Source organism: Procambarus clarkii, chromosome 49 (assembly GCF_040958095.1).
Source record: "Procambarus clarkii isolate CNS0578487 chromosome 49, FALCON_Pclarkii_2.0, whole genome shotgun sequence".
Classification (NCBI taxonomy): domain Eukaryota; kingdom Metazoa; phylum Arthropoda; class Malacostraca; order Decapoda; family Cambaridae; genus Procambarus; species Procambarus clarkii.
This window is the reverse complement of record NC_091198.1, coordinates 18,871,803-18,889,428: the sequence shown is the minus strand read 5'-3', so window position 1 is coordinate 18,889,428 and position 17,626 is coordinate 18,871,803. Positions and strand designations below refer to the sequence as shown.

Here is a 17,626-nt window from a genome sequence, read left to right as displayed (position 1 = left end):
TACGTATGTCATACGAATGGGTTAGTACACATCTGGTAAAAACGTTTTTTTTCGCCACGGATTAACAAATTAGGAAAGAGTGAAAGTAGTGAATGTGTGATAATACGTTATACTTTTGAATACAATTCTAACGATTCCACCAATTGGTCAAAATAGTTTTGTGGTCAATATAGTTTAGTGGTCAATATAGCTTAGTGGTCAATATAGTTTAGTGGTCAATATAGTTTAGTGGTCAATATAGTATAGTGGTCAATATAATTTAGTGGTCAATATAGTCTAGTGGTCAATATAATTTAATGGTCAATATAGTTTAGTGGTCAATATAGTACGTAGTCAACATAGCCAAGTGGTCAATATTGTACATGATCGGTATAGTTCGTGGTCATTATAGCCAAGTGGCCAATATAGTATGTGGTCTATATAGCCAAGTGGTCAATATAATTGACAAATACAGATTTATGACCAATATTGCCCTTTGGTCAATAAAAAACAGTATCAAATATGTCACAGTAGTCAATGTGCACAATTAGCTAATATTGTCCAAGCTAAACAAATTTCATACGAAAATAACCAATTCCTGGCAATATAAATGGTGTAATCTGTCCATTAAATGTGTGATCATGAACGAGAAACTACAAAAAAAAGACAAAATTTTTTAATTTTGCAAAAACAGCAAAATTAATCTTGAATTTTTAACACTGAAGAATCTCATTATATATTGCTCACCACGTAAAGAAAAATCCAGCTAGGCAGAAAGGCTACGAGAACGAATAACTTACAAAAAACGTGTGAAAATAATGAACTAAACCACATCACAGTTGATGCAAAAATAGTTTAAAAATTAATTTCTAGTAAGTAATTCATGCTTTGAGAATGTTTCTCACTTATTTATTTAGTCGGATTTGCCAAATATTTAATAATTATTTATAAATTCTAAATTGTTTTATTAATGCGGAGGCGTAAGCTCAGGTATTGGCTATTCAGGGCAAGAAGGGGCTATCACAGCTTTGTTTATAAATTAGTCTGTATGGAGAAATAGGCATTTAGTAATTACCTTTATTCTTATTAAAATATTTACACTATTGTGTAAGAATTTGTGGTCCATTGACGTAATTAAAACACAAATGTCTTTGCTGTCACTATAGATTCTGACGATGGTATTGTGTAACATTGAGCCTTGCAACACGAGAAGAAATGAGAAAACAAATGTCTTTCCTGTTTTAAGGGCAAAGCGATGTCACGGTGATACGTTCTATTGAGCATTACGCTAACAAGACAAGGGACTGATATTGCAGGATACATCGGCTTGCATGCAAATCCTATAGTGACTTTAGAAACGGCGGTGGCTTTTGTCCCTTGTCAGTTGCAACCTGCAATATCTCGGTTCCACTTGTCAATGTTAACTTACTTGGTTATCTTGGTTCCAAATGTTAGAGACAAACTTTCTGTTATTGGTAAATCGTAACTGACAAGCAGATATCCTAAATTGTTTTGTAAATTAATCTGACCAATCAGGGAGAACTCGATTTGAACACACCAATCAGAGAATTCGAGATTTTAACTCGGCCAATAGAATCAGGCTATGTGTTGTAGGGACAAGAATGGCGCATATGTGAGCGACATTACATATGTGGCATCTCCCACGGTGAAGCTGTGAAGGATTCAGCTGTCTATAGTGAAATATGTAGCCTAGTATTGTTAAGTTACCTCACGGCTCACTCAACATTGATTATGCGTTCACAAAAACCTTCCATAAAGTGAACATTTTGGAACTATAAAACCACAAAACTAGCGTTCACAATACGAGAAAAACGTAATTCTTCTAATAAAGTCAAAATATAAACGATCAAAATGATACATAGATTTTTTACCATAAAGGAAAATCTTTCAAAATAAAAAAAAATATTTAGGTTCAGATATTAGATTTCGGTCATTTCCCCGCCTCACAGTTAAAAATCTATTGCTGATTTTTCCTATGTGATAATCTGCCTCCCATCGCTTACAAAGCTGACGCAGTTCCATTCCCTGCATTAAAATTAGAATTTTTCCCTAAGTAGATACAATAACTTCGAAAATATTACATAATTGTGATGGTTTTAATCCGTTACTCTGTCTGTCTGCCTCTCTCTCTCTCTCTTTGTCTGTCTGTCTGTCTGTCTGTCTGTCTGTCTCTCTCTCTCTCTCTCTCTCTCTCTCTCTCTCTGTCTTTCTATCTCTCTCTCTCTCTCTCTCTCTTGCTCTAACACAAGGACAAGAGTGCTAGTTTGAGAAACAGATGAACCATAGAAAATTCGAAATTGTTTCTCTACCCTAAAATAAAATACAAATTATACTAATTAAACCTTAAATCTATTCCCAACCTTAAAAGTAGACTTATAGAGAGGTTTGTTTGATAAGCGTAAGGCCTATCACCTTCTGGAGGGTTATTAAGGCCACCACAACACCTTACTGACAATCCAACAAGTACTATTTAGTCCTGTACAACTTTAATGCGGGTCCAAGAGCTGAATCTCGACCCTGAAGGCGCAAAATAGAACACCTACACAAGATTTTCACAACCTCTGGTGTTATAATTTCTAAAAGTTTGTTTTATAAATGATTTTGAACCGTGTACCAAACTACTGAAAAACTCCTAAACGGCCAACGATTTCATTAGCTAATTATATACGCACAAAAAAGTATTTTTTAACAATAAACTAACGTCAGGGAAGCGAGAATGAAATGGCGAAATTATTAATTAAACTGATAATTGTTTAATAAAATATTTTTAGTATATTAATTTATGACTATACTATATTTTAATTAATTATTTGTTTATTGGAATAAATATTATTCACATAGAGGATTTCAGTGTGTGATTATATTTAATTAGAGACATTTAAATAAAAAAGTACTCGAATATACTGATTTCCTACCAAGTTTTCTCTATTATATTTACTACTGATATTTCTCTTTAAAATATGTTTATGTGTGTGTGTAAAACACACACACATGTGTATGTGTATATGTTTTACACAAAGAATCTTACACGACCAGCTTCAAGTTCTCACTAAAATTAAGAGTCGACCGAGAAAGAAAATATGAGAGTGATCCCTTACGACACTTTGTGTTCCTCCCGAAGCTATTCCGGTAATTACTGGTCGTACATCTGGCGTCTCCCGCCTCTACACAAAGGCCGTATCAACTCCCAGTTATAACGTTAATACTAGTTCGTTATCTAAGATACTTTTTATATACGTGATTCGTTGATATTTACGAATAAATCGTTGATTTTTTCAGCACACACTAAATGATTAATCGTAATTATCGTGGAAGAAGGAGACAGTCCCTGATTGGATGGATCCCGTGACGTACCTCGGGGGTTCTTGCCGTTAATTGGCTGAGGTTAATAGCCCGTGTGCCTTCGTAAATCCCAGCCCGCTGATTGGCTGGACATAGGATCTGGTGCCCAGGATCACCCAATAACAATTCACTGGCGTTCAGTCCCCACGTCTGAGGCCTCAACTTGATGCTTTTTGAATACTGACACTGTTCCAATAATGTTCCACACTGATCTGATAGATTGCTGGTACTAACATGGAGATAACTCCCAGGGAACTAACGGGGAGGTGACACAAACACCCACCAAACAGTGAGAGCGGAACTGACAAGTGTGACATAATTACCCTTGGCGGATGTGGTCGACCTGACGGATCTTGCCAACACTGTTTGTCATATTTACATGCAACATTGTAAGACATTTAATTAGGTAAATGTTAGTGAGAGAGAGAGAGAGAGAGAGAGAGAGAGAGAGAGAGAGAGAGAGAGAGAGAGAGAGAGAGAGAGAGAGAGAGAGAGAGAGAGAGAGAGAGAGAGAGTCAGTCTTGTGACACCGTCTGCTTTAGGTCGCTAGGAAGCGTTTGACCTCCCTCAAGGAGACGAGACCACGCCCACAACCGCCACGCCCCCTTGCTACGTGGGCGTGAACACACCCCCAGGAAGCAGCCCGTAGCAGCTGTCTAACTCCCAGGTACCTATTTTCTCCTAGGTGAACAGTTGCATCAGGGTGAAAGAAACTATGTCCATTTGTTTCCGCCTCAACCGGGAATCGAACCCGGGCCCTCAGGACCTATCTATCTCACTGTTGGATATTAGAGGCATTAAGGCGGATATGAACAAGTCTATGGAAACAGTATATGATGTCGATAGGATGTGATGTACCGTGTGCAGTAATGACGTCACCGCTGGTAGTGTACCGTGTGCAGTAATGACGTCACCACCGGGAGTGTACCGTGTGCAGTAATGACGTCACCGCTGGCAGTGTACCGTGTGCAGTAATGACGTCACCACCGGGAGTGTACCTTGTGCAGTAATGACGTCACTACTGGGAGTGTACCGTGTACAGTAATGACGTCACTACTGGGAGTGTACCGTGTGCAGTAATGACGTCACTACTCGGAGTGTACCGTGTACAATAATGACGTCACTACTGGGAGTGTACCGTGTACAGTAATGACGTCACTGCTGGGAGTGTACCGTGTACATTAATGACGTCACTACTAGGAGTGTACTGTGTACAGTAATGACGTCACTACTAGGAGTGTACCGTGTGCAGTAATGACGTCACTACTGGGTGTGTACCGTGTACAGTAATGACGTCACTACTGGGAGTGTACTGTGTGCAGTAATGATGTCACTGCTGGGAGTGTACCGTGTACAGTAATGACGTCACTACTAGGAGTGTACCGTGTGCAGTAATGACGTCACAGCTGGGAGTGTACCGTGTACAGTAATGACGTCACTGCTGGGAGTGTACCGTGTGCAGTAATGACGTCACTGCTGGGAGTGTACCGTGTACAGTAATGACGTCACTACTAGGAGTGTACCGTGTGCAGTAATGACATCACCACCGTGTGACGGAGGCTAGCCACGTCACTAACCAGCGTGGAGGTCCAAGGGTGAGCACGCACCTCGCTCGCTCCAGAAAAAAAGGAAGATATTGTGTCGTTTAGGAGAGGAATGTGCGGGGATCTTGGAAGATCTTGATAAGTGACAAGCAAGTGCCCCGTACACTCACCTCAAGACGTTAGAGAAGTCGACAGTGTCAGTCGAATGAAGAAATTATATGCGACCAGCTGTGAGATGTAAACAAACGGGCGCCATTTTGATATCGGGGAGCAAGCATCGTCATTCCCGTAATTTTGCGGTAAGAGCCGTCTAATTACCGCAATTTGCCTAGTACTGAGAAACTAAGTACCCAGTGGTCTTATATTGATGCTTAGGAGTACAAATTAGTCATGTATGCAGTGATAATAAATTTAAATAAGGGAGTAAAGACGAAATAGCATGAAGGAGGCGAGAGCGTCACATCCTCATATCACGGTGGTCGACAAGTTACTGAGCGGACTGACGTCACTGACCGGCTCGTGGAGATATATAGTGTGGACTCGCCCAGGATGGGGGAGTCCCTTCGCGGTGCGGTTCATTCATGGTAGATGTTTACAACTACTCAAGGATCAACATTGAGTAATCCTTCATAGATGATTATGCTGGGGATTAACTAAAAGATTAATCGGCAAGCAAGAAGCCTATCTGATTACAAGAGCGATCAATCTGCTCAACTATATATGTTAAGAGGATTGTTTGGTCATTGTATTTGTGAGAGGTGAATATATATACGTAGATGTATATTAATATTCACCTCTGTATATATAGGTGTATATATACACCCATATATACGTAGGTGTGCGAAAGCGAGAATATTTATATATTGTTGATTTAAATATTGAAGCTTAGTTCTAATGATAGAGTGACATAAGGGTCAATTTCCTGGTTATTGATGACAAAGTGATTTAGATATTATTTATTGACGCTATTGACCACTGTATAGGCAATTGATGACTATTTTTGCATTGATGTTGATTTATAAATATTTATCGATGTTTCTTGAGCTGATTTACTAAATTTTGGAGGATTGTCATTAAGACAAAAGCTGCAATTTGGGGACCACGTTCGAGGCCCCGTGTGTACTCACCTATTTGTGCTTGCGGGGGTTGAGCTCTGGCTCTTTGGTCCCGCCTCTCAACTGTCAATCAACTGGAAAGAGTGTGTGTGTGTGTGTGTGTGTGTGGCTCAAGATTCCTTTGTCTGTTTTTAAAAGTGAATAAAAAAAGCATTTGATATTTCCTCTTCCATTTCTTCCTACTTACTAAATGGTTTCCCGCTGAGTAAGAATTTACTCACGTTTCTATATTCTATCACATGAATGTCCTCACGTTACTCATCTGGTCAATCTACTCACTCAGTCTCACTCACTCACACAAATTCTCTCTCACAAACACTGTTACTCACAAACAAACTTTCACACAGTCTTGCTTTTACTCATACTCACAAAATCTCACCCACTGTAAAACTCTTACACTCAATCCCTGACAAGCACAGCTACGTGAGTGCAACTAGGTGAGTACACTTACACACTCAGTGTCGTATATATTCACTCGTATTCTCAAACATACAATCTCGCACTCACTCTCAAATACACACACACACTCACGCATACACTCACACGCTCGCACTCACACACACACTCACCCACGCTGAGGTCTTCAAAGTCGCTTTGTTGGTGTACATGTCATCTTTAAGAGTATCTGAAAGCATCCGGCTAGTATCTTCATCCTCCTCCCCCCTGTCACACACACCCACACTCGCTGGGGACACGCCCACACTAGCTAGGACACGCCCACACTAGCTAGAACACGCCCACACTAGCTAGAACACGCCCACACTAGCTAGGACACGCCCACACTAGCTAGGACACACCCACACTAGCTAGGACACGCCCACACTAGCTAGGACACGCCTACACTAGCTAGGACACGCCCACACTAGCTAGGACACGCCCACACTAGCTAGGACACGCCCACACTAGCTAGGACCCGCCTACACTAGCTAGGACACGCCTACACTAGCTAGGACACGCCCACACTAGCTAGGACACGCCCACACTAGCTAGGACACGCCCACACTAGCTAGGACACGCCCACACTAGCTAGAACACGCCCACACTAGCTAGGACACGCCCACACTAGCTAGGACACGCCCACACTAGCTAGGACACGCCCACACTAGCTAGGACCCGCCCATTTCTCTACACCAAGCAGCCTGTGATATTGTGAACAAAGTCCTGGGAAAATATACCCGCTCTTCGCCTACACTAAAATATTTAGGGCTCCGTAAACACAATCTTTCTCAGACGGCAGGAGTTCTTAACCCGGCCCACTCCCCCCCTGCCCCAGTCCCAGCCCACCTTCAACACCCCCCCCCACCCACCCACCCTCACACCCATTCCCCGCCCATCTCCGTTAGCCTTCCAGTCGATCACCGCCCACCTCAGCCTTCTCTCTTCGCCCATCCCCCGCTCATTTGCTACTAGTTAGAAAAGGTTCAGAGGTATGCCACCAGACTAGTCCCCGAGCTGAGAGGCATGGGCTACGAGGAAAGATTACTAGCACTGAACCTCACGACACTGGAAGACAGAAGAGTAAGGAAAGACATGATCACTACCTACAAAATTTTCAGAGAAGTTGACAGGGTAGATAAAGATAAACTGTTTAACACGGGTGGTACGCGAAATTGAGTACCCAAATGAGCCACAGGGACGTTAGAAAGAACTTTTTCAGTGTCAGAGTAGTTAACAAATGGAATGCATTAGGCAGTGATGTGGTGGAGGCTGACTCCATACACAATTTCAAGTGTAGATATGATAGAGCCCAGTAGGCTCAGGAACCTGTACACCAGTTGACTGACAGTTGAGAGGCGGGACCAAAGAGCCAGAGCTCAACCCCCGCAAGCACAACAAGGTAAGCACATATAGCCCGTTGATATAAACCTACTAGCATAACCAATTTAACAAATGAATAATCTTTGAACTAAATATCATATGTGTTATCCCAGTTAATGGACATTGGTGCTTCTGTTATCATAGTACATTGGGTCTTTATTAAGCTGATTAAGCTTAACTAAGCTGTATGTATACTGCTGACGCTTGTGTCAACAAAGGCGGGAAGTAGTTAACCAGTTTTCTAACTTGCTAAGCTAAACGGATGATGGAGATTGGAAGCTAAGTCCATTATGTGTGTCTCTGTAATACTGCCACTACCACTCACAGGATTGGTATGGGGTCCACTACCACTCACAGGATTGGTATGGGGACCACTACCACTCACAGGATTGGTATGGGGACCACTACCACTCACAGGATTGGTATGGGGTCCACTACCACTCACAGGATTGGTATGGGGACCACTACCACTCACAGGATTGGTATGGGGACCACTATCACTCACAGGATGGGTATGGGGTACACTACCACCCACAGGATGGGTATGGGGTGCACTATCACTCACAGGATGGGTATGACGTCCACTGCCACTCACAGGATGGGTATGGGGCCCACTACCACCCACAGGATGGGTATGGCGTCCACTACCACTCACAGGATGGGCATGGGGTCCACTGCCACTCACAGGATGGGTATGGGGCCCACTACCACCCACAGGATGGGTATGGGGTCCACTACCACCCACAGGATGGGTATGGGGTCCACTACCACTCACAGGATGGGTATGAGGTCCACTACCACCCACAGGATGGGCATGGGGTCCACTACCACTCACAGGATGGGCATGGGGTCCACCACCACTCACAGGATGGGTATGGGGTCCACTACCACTCACAGGATGGGTATGGGGTCCACTACCACTCACAGGATGGGTATGGGGTCCACTATCACTCACAGGATGGGTATGGGGTCCACTATCACTCACAGGATGGGCATGGGGTCCACCACTAGCTTCTGACCTCCTCGTTTCGATCACTTTCAGCCTCTGACAGGCGCGTTTTGATCGAAATGCTACCTATTCGTTCGAAAATTCAACTGTCGAAACATTGCATATGTACATTCCTGGGCTCACCTTGTGTACGTGTGTACATGCGTCTGTACATACTCACTAGTACATAATAAGCAGAGTTTACAGAAGCGAGCCTTAGCTCCTGGACCCCGTCTTTCCACCTGTCAGTTGACAAGAAGTGATTCCTAAGCGATGTTCAACAGACCCTTGAAGATTGACTGACTGGATGATTGAGAGAGACGAAGAAGGGAGAGATAATTAAGGTGATAGAGATAAAGAGGAATATAAATAAAGGACAAAAAGCAAGATACAATAACCTATAAATATCACATGAAGGCATCGTATATGTGATTAGGAGACAGTGCTCTCAATCTCTCTCTCTCTTTCTGTCTCTCTCTGTCTCTGTTTCTGTCTCTCCTGTCTCTCTCTCTCTCTCTCTCTCTCTCTCTCTCTCTCTCTCTCTCTCTCTCTCTCTCTCTCTCTCTCTCTCTCTCTCTCTCTCTCTCTCTCTCTCTCTCTCTCTCTCCCCTCCTTGCCTCTCTCTCTCTCCCTTCGACCCGTCCATCAGGTGAGAGGCAGCTGGGAGGCAGGGCGACTCAACGCTCTCTGGGAGCAAAAGAATTGAGTTTGGAAAATGTCTAGACCTTAGTTCGAGCCCTCTAAGGTAGGGCGGAGAACACTGCACTCACCTGGTGTTCACTCACCTAGTGTTCACTCACCTGGTGTTCACTCACCTAGTGTTCACTCACCTAGTGTTCACTCACCTAGTGTTCACCAACTGAATATTCACCCAATCAGTGTTCACCAACTCAAACACTGATTCGGGATTCAGTAATACTGAATCCTGAATCAGTGGTCAATGACAGAGTATATTCATACAAATAGTATCCACACATATAAACAGTATACACACATACACAGTACACATACACAGTACACATACACACATACACAATATATACACATACATACACAGTATATATATACACTCACATACACATTATATACACCCACCCACACAGTATAATCAGTATTACCTAACATTAAAAACACCTACAATGAAAACAAAATCTAATCTCTTATTGTCGAATGAGAAGAAAATAAAAAAAAATAAGTGAAATAGCAGTATGAAAGACACTAAGAGAAAGAAAGAATAACAAGAGAGAGAGAAAAGAATGTTAAGAAAATGGAATGGGATCCATTTTAGTGAATGGAATAGGAATGAATACTAAAGATGATAGTGAAGAGGAAATATGAAGATAGGATGTACGTATAGGAGTAGGAGAGGCAGGGGTGAGGATGGTGTGTAGAGGGGAGTGAGTGGTAGGGAAGAGGGAACAAGGATGGGAAGGGGAAATGGAGAATAATGGGGAGGAAAAGAGGAAAGAGGAGATTAGGAAATGGAGGACAGAGCGCAGGTGGCAATGGTTGTAGACAATGGCTGGCTATTTGTCTTCTTGATATACGAGAGAGAGAGAGAGGGAGAGAGAGAGAGAGAGAGAGAGAGAGAGAGAGAGAGAGAGAGAGAGAGAGAGACTAGAATATGTGAGTCTGTTGGGAGAGTTTCTGTTTCACTCTCTTGTCTGCGCCCATTTCAAATTTTGTAAACAATTTTCTCTGCAGTTCTTTTGTTCTCCCTGTGTTCCTGCTTGTCCGTGTCAAAGACATGTTACAGTCTTACTGGACATCTGTTCTTCCACGTCTCCTCCTGGTTCTTCTCCATCTTTTGCCAGTTTCCTTGTGTCTGGGGTATCTAGGCAAGTCCCAGTCACTCCTTATAACTTTTAAACTAATGAACAATTAGTTAATTTAGTTGGCCAAAATGCATAAGATCATACGATATATTTCTTTTACGAGTCACGACACAGGAGAAAAATTGCAAAATGTTGCAATATAGAATTCTGGAAAAAGAGTTCTGGAAAGAAATTCAGCAGAGGCGAACATAAGTACCTGTTGCAAATTGCATAAACATGGCAGAATATTGACGATAATTTTGCAAGAAGTTCTGAAGAAGGTCCCCCGTGAACTCTGCAACACTGAAGGGGCAGGTTCCCTGCATTTAGGGGTTCTGAATAAGTGAGCTTGGTAACAGGAAGGTATTAGTGAGGTATTATTAGTGCTTCACTACCTTGTAGGCTTCCAGGAAAGTCTCCTGGATGAATCTTTTGAAAGAATAGGCATAGCGGATTAAAATAAAACTTGAGAATAGGAGTTAAGGGAAGATGAAGCCGGTCAGGAGAACGAGGGGGAAGAGACCATTATATAAGAGGGTGATGGGGAGGGACAAGGAGGGTCCCCCTCATTCAGTGAAGGGGGATAAATGGGGACTTACCTCGCCCATTGGGCCCTGGTATTGGGTGCCAACGCCCCCATAACCCCAGTTGGGTCCTGCCTCTGGGCGGAACCTGTAATCAGAAAGTTACGTTAGTTAGAATAACTCACTACACACACATGCTAGATTATTATAGTGTATTTTGATCTGAGATGTGACATGCAAGCAAAGTCCTTCTATATCTATGGGCCCCAATGAAGCAAGCAAAGTCCTCGTATATCTATGGGCCCCATGAAGCAAGCAAAGTCCTCGTATATCTATGGGCCCCAATGAAGCAAGCAAAGTCCTTGTATATCTATGGGGCCCCAATGAAGCTAGGAAAGTCCTTGTATATCTATGGGCCCAATAAAGCAAGCAAAGTCCTCGTATATCTATGGGGCCCCATGATGTTTCTACTAATTAATATAATAATAATTGTAATAAGAATCATTTTGAGTCATTGGAGAGACTTGAACTTGCGTTCTGATGGTCCCAGACACCTGCCTTAACCCACTAGGCCATGATGGTACGAAAACCGTCTAACATAGAACTCTACTGAATTCCCTGGAAGATTCTGATTGGCACAACTGCCGCTGTACAGTGAATAACATCGATGAAAGAATATTATCTCTAACCTTCATATGTTAATTTGATTTTATTCTGAGATAAGGAGAGTTAAATACAATCCCCTGATCAGACAATTGCATGGTTGTATGATACAATACATACATCATCATACAACATACATACATACATACATACATACATACATACATACATACATACATACATACATACATACATACATTAGGGTTTAAAAGGGAGTTTGTTTATTTATGAAAGTCAAGTTCAGACAAGGGCACAGGAGTAAAGGTAGGTGAACCACGTTCATTTTCCAATCGCCAGACGTGATAGAGGAAGTCTAGAGGCTCTAGACTGCTCTAAACTGCTCTAGATCCACGACAATGTCTAAAGAAGGAGGCGGGAGAGATTCGAACCACGTCAACTCTGAGCCCCAAGAGCCTCTGAAGCCAGGTTCAGCCACATACAATCTCATGCCACAGTGAAGTCTAGAGGAGTCTAGAGGCTCTAGACTGCTCTAGACCACGACAATGTCTAGAGAAGGAGGCGGGAGAGATTCGAACCACGTCAACTCTGAGCCCAAGAGCCTCTGAAGCCAGGTTCAACACATACAATCTCATGCCACAGTGAAGTCTCCTGCCTCGCGTCGATCCTGCTGTCTCTTTCACACACTTTGTATGGCATAGTTATTGCAACTCTGGCGTTTTATTGATTTATTTAGCCATTTCGAGCCATTATGGCAACTCACTTATGATGAAGTAGAATGATGGCATTTGGATATTTTGCAATGCATCTTTGCACTATGATACATTGTATGGCAATTATGGCAACCTGAAACTTTTATATGACACTTCAAAATGATGGTTGACACGCACACACACACACACACACACACACACACACACACGGGGGGGCCTCGTAGCCTGGTGGATAGCGCGCAGGACTCGTAATTCTGTGGCGCGGGTTCGATTCCCGCACGAGGCAGAAACAAATGGGCAAAGTTTCTTTCACCCTAAGTGCCCCTGTTACCTAGCAGTAAATAGGTACCTGGGAGTTAGTCAGCTGTCACGGGCTGCTTCCTGGGGTGTGTGTGTGTGTGTGGTGTGGGAAAAAAAAATAGTAGTAGTTAGTAAACAGTTGATTGACAGTTGAGAGGCGGGCCGAAAGAGCAAAGCTCAACCCCCCGTAAAAACACAACTAGTAAACACACACACACAGTGGTTCTGGGTCCAAGAGCTGAAGCTCGATCCTGCCGGCCCAAATAGGTGAATACACACACATACAGATCTTAACAACATCATACACCATACACAACCCATACATCATACAACACACACGACCCATACATCATACAACACCGTCCTGGACACTTAATGACCCCATCAGTCTTCTGTATTACAAAATTACCAATTCAGAACAGTATAGTGAACCGGTCTTCACTTCCTTAACGTAAAAGAATACTCATACATACACCGCCTTGTATAAATGCATATACATACCGGTATATACAGTATACATATACATCCAGCATGTGTACTATACATACACATGCAAATACAAGATGAATACAATGTTGCAGTATTCATGTATTTTTTAAGATTATTGATCTTACTGTTGTGTAGCTGCCCCTACAGGGCTGGTTGGTGGCCCTCAGGGGTCGTTAGGGCCCCCTGCTGTAGTGGACATTAACAACGTTGATTGATGTACTGCCAATCAAGCAAGACAAGCAAATAAGGAAACGAGGAAGCGGCCAGTTGACGCAAACAAGACAAAAACAAGGCGAGGAAATGTGAGGAAAGTATCAGGCAATCAAGGATGATAACTTGTGTACAAGCAAGCAAGCAAGCAAGGTGCTTGATGTGTTTGAATGGCTGCTTGTTCGTGTAACCCTTGTGCTTCTTTGCGTTCTCTAGCATATTAAATTTTTGGGGCTTTGCTTCCAAGATCAGTCGCTTGCTTGTAATCAGTAAGAACAATGCCTTGAGCTTCAAGTCCTAGGTGCTTCTTGTGCTTGCTCTGATGCCTGTGTCCTTGTGCTTGCCTCACCACCTTTGTAAATGCTTCAACCTTGACAGCATAAAATAAAGTGGCTTCGGAAACCACGGAAAGATTTCCAATTGTTCTCGGTGCTCTGTGATTGGTTGGTTCCTATGTCGTTGACATTGGGGTCGCATCTATATGCATTCCCCTTCCTCGAGGTCTGTGTTTCTCCCCTCTTCTCTCCCTCCCCTCCCCTTTCTCCTCACTAGGAGAGGGGGGAATGGGGTCATTCGCTCCCCCCTCTGAGGCAGAGTGAGAGGGACAAAGGAGGTAGGGGACTCTAGTCGTTATGTGTTGAAACCATAAGGTCGAGTCTTGCTGGATGGGGAACCTTTGGTCTGTATTGTGGATTTACGTCGCTTACATCACGGGAGAGAAGCCCGGTTTCCTTCTTGCGTCCTGACTTCATTTGCCTTCGGAGTGACTTCATCTACCTTTCTTCTCGTCTCTGGGCTGCTTTCATCTGCCTTCCTTCCTACGCCCTGCCTTCGTCTAGCTTTCTTGTGGGTTGAGTATGTTATATGAGGTTTGATGAGTGGGTTGAGTTTGTGTTGTATGTTTAGTGTGAGTTGAGTGTGTGTGTGTGTGTGTGTGTGTGTGTGTGTGTGTGTGTGTGTGTGTGTGTGTGTGTGTGTTCAGTGTGTGTGTGTGTTTGGTGTGTGTGTGTGTTGAGTGTTCTGTGTGTGTGTGTGTGTGTGTGTGTGTGTGTGTGTGTGTGTGTGTGTGTGTGTGTGTGTGTGTGTGTGTGTTTGGTGTGTGTGTGTGTTGAGTGTTCTGTGTGTGTGTGTTTGGTGTATGTGTGTGTGTGTGTGTATGGTGTGTGTGTGTGTGTGTGTGTGTGTGTGTGTGTGTGTGTGTGTGTGTGTGTGTGTGTGTGTGTGTGTGTGTGTGTGTGTGTTCAGTGTGTGTGTGTTCAGTGTGTGTGTGTGTGTGTGTGTGTGTGTGTGTGTGTGTGTGTGTGTGTGTGTGTGTGTGTGTGTGTGTGTGTGTGTGTGTGTGTGCCCAATCAGTGTTAAGTGCCTTGAGTGCGTTGAGTGTGAATACTGATATAGTGACCATAACGTCTCTCTCTCTCTGAACCACCCATTAGATCTTCCCTCGTACAAATGACATCGTCAGTTGCAAGAAAAATGTTCTTCAAGTTGCAAATGTTGCACCACTGAGAGGGGGGGGGGGTGTTGCAATGTACTCACCTAGTTCTGCTTGCCGGGGTTGAGCTCTGGCTCTTTGGTCCCGCCTCTCAACTGTTAATCACTCAACCGTGTTTTTTCACACACTTGTGATCCTGGGTTCGATCCCAGGCGCCGGCGAGAAACAATGGGCAGAGTTTCTTTCACCCTATGCCCCCTGTTACTTAGCTGTAAAATAGGTACCTGGGTGTTAGTCAGCTGTCACGGGCTGCTTCCTGGGGGTGGAGGCCTGGTCGAGGACCGGGCCGCGGGGACACTAATGCCCCGAAATCATCTCAAGATAACCTCAAGATAACCACACACACACACACACACACACACACACACACACACACACACACACACACACACACACACACAGGAAGCAGCCCGTGACAGCTGTCTAACTCCCAGGTACCTATTTACTGCTAGGTGAACAGTAGCATCAGAGCAAAAGAAACTCTGCCCATTTGTTTCCGCCATCGCCGGGGATCGATCCCCGGTCCCTAGGATTACAATCCTGCATACATTCACACATGTATATACACATGTGAAGGCGAGGAGTCACAATAACGTGGCTGCAGTATGTTGACCAGACCACACACTAGAAGGTGAAGGGACGACCACGTTTCGGTCCGTCCTGGACCATTCTCATTCGACTTCAGAATGGTCCAGGACGGACCGAAACGTCGTCGTCCCTTCAACTTCTAGTGTGTGGTCTGGTTAAAATACACATGTGAATACGTACATGTATACACACACATATGTATACATATAAAGGCTATGAATAACCTGCCAACATTAAAGAGAACATAATTTTTGAAATTTTGAAATTTGAATTTTGAAATTTTGAGGAAAATTATCATTTTAATAACACCGCTGCGGCGGGGGATAATATATCACTTTAGGAAGTGTTAAGTATACTTCCCAGTTTGTTTGTTTGTTTACCGCCTTGTTTGGTGTGTGTTTAACTGCTCCATCTTCTTGAGGGTATCTTGAGATAATTTCGGGGCATAGTGTCCCCGCGGCTCGGTCCTCGACCAGGCCTCCACCACCCAGGAAGCAGCCCGTGACAGCTGACTAACTCCCAGGTACCTATTTACTACTAGGTAACAGGAGCATCAGGGTGAGAGATACTCTGCCCATTTATTCTGTATTATAAATGGGTTTTAGAGTTACAGGATACAGTGGCGTGTATAGGATTCAGTAATGGGTATAGAGTTGAAGGCGTAGAGGCTTTGTAAACCTGTGAATCTATTATCAGTAATGGCGACTCAGTTTGTATTTAGTAAACTGTTTACTGTCTCGCTTATGTTTCTCTGCTCGTAAACTGTTTCGTAAGTACAGGCTAAGCTGCTGTGGTTGTGGGAAGATGTACGGGTTTCGTCAGTAAACTCGTAAGTGGATTATGACTCATTCTGAGAGTAGCTCAAGTTATCACATCTGCCACTCAAGTGTGTGTGTGTGTGTGTGTGTGTGTGTGTGTGTGTGTGTGTGTGTGTGTGTGTGTGTGTGTGTGTGTGTGTGTGTGAACGAGTGACTTAGTGACGCCGTGACTCAGTGAATGAGTGAGTGAATACGAGAGTAGATGGGTAAATAAGCCCACGTTCTCCCTCTCCAAACAGCTTCCAGCGAACGCCGTGGAGCCTGGTACAATGGGCGTGAATATCCCCAGCGAACCTTTTGACCTCCAGCTCTCTCAGTAAATCAGGTTAGTTCAGCCTCGACAGTGTTGAGTGTTTGTGTTAGTGATTGTAACTAAGCTTTGATGACTGCTGTCTCACACAGGCAGCGAGGCAGGCAGGCAGGGAGGCAGGCAGGCAGGTAGGCAGGCAGGCAGGCAGGCTGGCAGGCTGGCAGGCAGTCTGGCAGGCAGGCAGGCAGGCAGGCAGGCAGGCAGGCAGGCAGGCAGGCAGGCAGGCAGGTAGGCAGGCAGGTAGGCAGGCAGGCAGGCAGGCAGGCAGACAGGCAGGCAGGCAGGCAGGCAGGCAGTCAGGCAGGCAGGCAGGCAGACAGGCAGGCAGGCAGACAGGCAGGCAGGCAGGCAGGCAGGCAGGCAGGCAGGCAACAGGGCGGTAGAAACGGAGACAAATGGAAATTCAAGCAGACATACAATGCAGAGATACAAGCAAGCACGCAGACAGTTAGACAGACAGGAAGACACACAGACAGACAGACAGATAGGGAGACAGGCAAACCCCCCCACACACCTAAATAAAATTGATCATATTTCACAGCGCCTCGGGCACAGAGTCATTGCTTATTCAAAAACGCCTAAATGTCCCCCATATTTCAAAGATATGAATGTATATATATACGTATACATATACGTATACACACACACATATTGATATACTGCAATACGTTGCAAATACATCCCAAGATGCAAGTATATTTAAAAGATATACGAGCAGCTCGGCTCGGAGGAAGACACGCCCCCTTTAAGGTGTGTCGCATCCTAACATATCTTAGTTAAGGACAGTGATATATGTTCATGTCCCTTTGCTCTTCACACCAGCTTTATCCTCTTGTTCCTCCTTCCTCCTTCCTTCTCTTAGTCTCCAGCTGTGCACGGGAAGATAGTGGAAGAGGGGACGAAGATATAATGGGAGAGGAAAATATGGTGTAAGGTGGAA

The 17,626-nt window shown here is 44.0% G+C and overlaps 1 protein-coding gene across 2 annotated transcripts in view; it reads right to left on the bottom strand.

Annotated features, from left to right (window-relative positions):
- The window catches only part of spab (space blanket), a 45,727-nt gene that overhangs the window by 11,439 nt on the left and 16,662 nt on the right, over positions 1-17,626 (bottom strand). For both annotated transcript variants that reach the window (XR_011222440.1, XM_069303070.1), the window contains exon 3: positions 11,221-11,293. Coding sequence is in view for 1 of the 2 variants with exons in the window: in XM_069303070.1 (XP_069159171.1) it covers positions 11,221-11,293 (73 nt within the window). In the remaining variant the exon portion in view is untranslated. The remainder of the gene's footprint in view (positions 1-11,220; positions 11,294-17,626) is intronic.